Below are 3,935 nucleotides of genomic sequence, written 5' to 3'. Positions count from 1 at the left end.
AATATGTATAGTTATAAACAACAACCGTTCCTAAGGTCTGAGCTTGATTAACGGGGATAATGCTAGCTTCCTTGTGCTGAAAGTCTAAGGTATGTGGTGTCAGAGGCATGCTGGATGAGCTTGTGGACCGTCAGTTACAAATTGCTACATACTGTATATACATATAATTTGACACATATCTATGTGAGGTTACGTGTAGAGGGATGTCGGCCACTCAGTGATCCTCCACTGGGTCTAGTTGTGCTTTGCTACTGCAGGGAAGATGCTTTGTAATGCAGAAGCTTCATCTTCTTTACCTTGAAGAAATCTGGAGAGTAAAAGAAGACCATGCGAAGTGAGGAAAAATACCTCCGGACGACTCTCACAACTAAAATCACTTTACTATATTGTAACATATAGTGTCGATTTTTTGGGTCACATAAATAAAACCATATTAAGCAAGAAAGAGAACAAGCAAATATCCCAAATGCCAAACTATTTAACTATTTATTTAAGATATCTGGTGGACTGACCTGTGATGGCAGACTGTCTGCGTTTTCCTTGCCGTCGGATCCGGTAGCACCCCCTTGTGGTCACCTCTAGGTACTCATCCCCAGACTCGGACGTGCTGCTGGACCCTGGGGAACACTGTCCCAACGAAGACGATGTCCGCCTTTTGGCCATTGGACATTGCACTGACCTAACCGTACAGCTGCGGTAAAACGCCGGCACGTCCTCATAACTGAGCTCCTCCCACTCCATGTTGGACCCCCCTTCTGGGATTTCTCTCTGAAAATCAAAGTTCCAGCGCTTTTTGGCCGCCTCCACGTTCATACAGAGCAGCCGCTGGAAGTCCTGCTGCAGCTGCTGGTGGTCCACAGGCCCGAAGAGGTTCCTCCGCACTGGCCCCACCTTCAATTTCAAGGCCTCAATGCACCCCAGGCGTGAGAGCTCTGGGTCGGATTCCTCCGTAGCTGGTCCCGCTTGTGATGTTGATGGAGAGGCCATCGCCATATCCCTGTCGGAGTAAAAACACAAAGTGTTGGAGGAGGGTCAGAGGTCAGAGTCTTAGGCCTGCAGAGTTTCGTTTAGGTGTGACCTGGGTATTTTAACGGCATAAATTAGTTACAGACATACAAGCTATTGTGTCCATACATACACGCAGTATCTGCCCTCTTGGGCCCCTTTCTGTTTTATGTGATCGACTACCTGTGTGGCCCTAACCCACTGAGTAATTACTGCAGCAACAGGTAACTCAACCGACACCAAATAAATCTCACATCGAAATGCTCTGCCCTGCCGTGTCAAAGTGAACCTGATTCCTCCACCTGCTCGGGTGTCTGCCAGTCAAAGGTGGACCGTTAGGGTCGGCAGGTCACATAGAGAATATGCCCATGTGTGCTACTTGTCAGGAATGTTTCCCACATACCTCAGCTAGTTGCCACATTTAATTAGAGCAATACTGTTGAACTCGGAGATTGATTTCCACGCTGCTAGTCATTTTTTCTACAATGCTTCTCATCATATCACAACCTCCGATATAGAGTGAGACATAGTTTTAAAACACATCCCTTGCTGACTGCATCAGCTGTATGTAGGCAGTAAAAGAAGACACGTGTTTGCTGGGAGGGGCAGTACCTAACTAATATAGAGCTGAGAGATATGGTTCTGCTGCTGATCAATTACTCCACTACACATAAGGTCTGAAATGTATTTTACTAAATGAACTGTTTTAATGAGTTAAATCATAACATAGCACCATAACTACATTATTATATGTGTATCTGTTGATCTTCTTTGTATAGGCGCCCTGTGTCAAAACATTGTCATTATACCTTTCAGTTAATATTGTTTACATGGTGTGTATGTCGATGCATTTGCGTGTAATCCAATGATAGTAGCTCAGGTCTTGGACAAGGGGTGTGGGAAGCTGAAAAGGGGCCCCATAGCGGGTTAATTCAGCACTTTACCAAACCTCTAGTTTAGAAAGAAATTGTTTACAATAACAGTAATTAAAGCACAACAATATTCTCATATTCTGTGCACTTCGATCCCTAGTTGTGTCATTAGTTGGAGGGGCGGGAAACAGGCAGAAACACGAAATGCGTAGTATGACTTTTGGAAACACCAACATGGGCATCATATCAGCCCGAGATCTGCCTGAAGACAGAAAAAAGAGGAAGGCTTGCAAAAACACCACGTCAGAGGGGGCTGAGAGGGGGGGCAAAGCGTTACGCAAGTGTTTGACCCAGAATATATAGATTGCAAGAGCTAATCCAAATAGTTTGTAATTTTAACATGCTGGTCTTTATAACCTGTTTAAAAAACAAACGTGTTGGAAAGCAGCACAAATCCAAACGTTTCATGTAGCCTAAGTGCGTCATACACTGTGGCAGTAATACATTCAACCCGCAATACTTCAGTTTCCTCGTTTATGTTTCCTTCAGAGCTGGATTGGGATATATCAGAAGACTTGATGGAACAACACATACCATAGTTACTTTCTTTCAACAACGGAGCTGCTCTCTCTCTCCGAGTGAAAGTTGTGTTCGTCAAAAACAAAGTGGGCGCGGTATGCAGATATGTTCCAGCTACATATGGTCGGTGCACCCACTCGCAGAAAAACACCGAGAACACCCTCAATATCTCGCACCAAACTGCTTTAAAAAAAATACTACGTATACATTTGCATCAACTATCTCTGCAACCAGAACACAGTACAGTGCCATGTTGAATAAAACATCAAGAAGTTCACTTTAAGGTTTTGGAAAGTGACTTTAAAAAAAAAAAAATTACTATTCAGAATGCAATCTAGAAATATTCAGTCAACACAGTTCGTAGTGACACCAATATATATGAAGGTAAATAAGTAGATAAGAAATTAAGCAGAAACAAAGAAAAAAATTCAAAAGTTTTAGACTTTCATAACACCAGTAATGATATAGACAGCAGGAGCTCTTCATCAAACAATCTTGAGTAAACATAATCTAAATATGAAAAATGTTGCCTTGTTGATATGGACTGGAAAAGTGAGTGGAGTGAGGGGAAAAAAAACGGTGTGACCCAGTTAGATTCTGTAGATGTGGGTCAATGAGATGCGACACAAACAGCCCACATCTTGTCAAATGTTACACACACAACAGTCACATGATAACCTTTTGAATATTACGAACAACGAAATAATCATTAGGATAAACATTTACACTGACATTGACTCCTAAAAGTCAAAACTGCATCAACATAAGTTTACATAATCCAGATCAAATCTAAACCCAAACGTGAATAAAAATCAACCAGAACGTCAAGCAAAAAAAAAAAAACATTCTCCTCTTACCATCAGCTTCAATGTCTCAAAAGTAGAATATTCAAAAGTAGAGTTTCACGTCTCGAGCGTTTCGTCCCCAAACTCTGCACAATTCATCCAGTCAGAGGAGTGAGTGAGTGAGTGTGTGTGTGTGTTCCTGACAGCTCCGTGGAAACAAACACACTGTCACGTTGAGTATAGGCGCCACCCACAAGAGGGTCGTCCCTGTCCCTTTATCTGCGATGTTATGAACTCAAAAGACAGCGGGGACGTCCTATACGGTCCTATGGAAGCGCAGACGGTTGGTATAGAGGATCTTTAGTAGAGAAGTCAGTCACGTGGTTGGTTGACATATTAGAGTCAAAGCTAGGTTTTTTACGGTCTTTTTATCATCTTTGACCTCCCTGTAAAACCTTCAGAATATAGATAGTAGGAATGAAGCTAGAAAGTGTTTTTTGTAACTACTCAGATAAGTCTCTAAAGATATGAATCGTCAAATTCAACAGCCTACATTTAGCAGGACACAGGTGAATATTAAGGAAACTTCTCCAGAAAAAGTCCAATTTCAAAATTAAGATGTTTTTTTTTTTGTCTCGCAGTAATGCTACTTCATTACAAATGTAGTTTTTAGATGTGTTATTAATGATTAAAT

The 3,935-nt window shown here is 41.9% G+C and overlaps 1 protein-coding gene across 1 annotated transcript; it reads right to left on the bottom strand.

Annotated features, from left to right (window-relative positions):
• Positions 1-6: 6 nt before the first annotated feature.
• Positions 7-3,582, bottom strand: cdkn1d (cyclin-dependent kinase inhibitor 1D). The gene is made up of 3 exons (XM_034863633.1): positions 3,314-3,582; positions 513-997; positions 7-307 (listed from the first exon to the last, which is right to left on the bottom strand). The coding sequence occupies exons 2-3, from the start codon at positions 991-993 to the stop codon at positions 249-251; spliced, it is 540 nt and encodes a 179-aa protein (XP_034719524.1). The 5' UTR covers positions 994-997; positions 3,314-3,582; the 3' UTR covers positions 7-248.
• Between the last annotated feature and the right edge of the window lie 353 nt (positions 3,583-3,935).

Source organism: Etheostoma cragini, chromosome 23, assembly GCF_013103735.1.
Source record: "Etheostoma cragini isolate CJK2018 chromosome 23, CSU_Ecrag_1.0, whole genome shotgun sequence".
NCBI lineage: Eukaryota > Metazoa > Chordata > Actinopteri > Perciformes > Percidae > Etheostoma > Etheostoma cragini.
The sequence above is the reverse complement of the archived record's forward strand: the minus strand, read 5'-3'. Positions and strand labels throughout refer to the sequence as shown.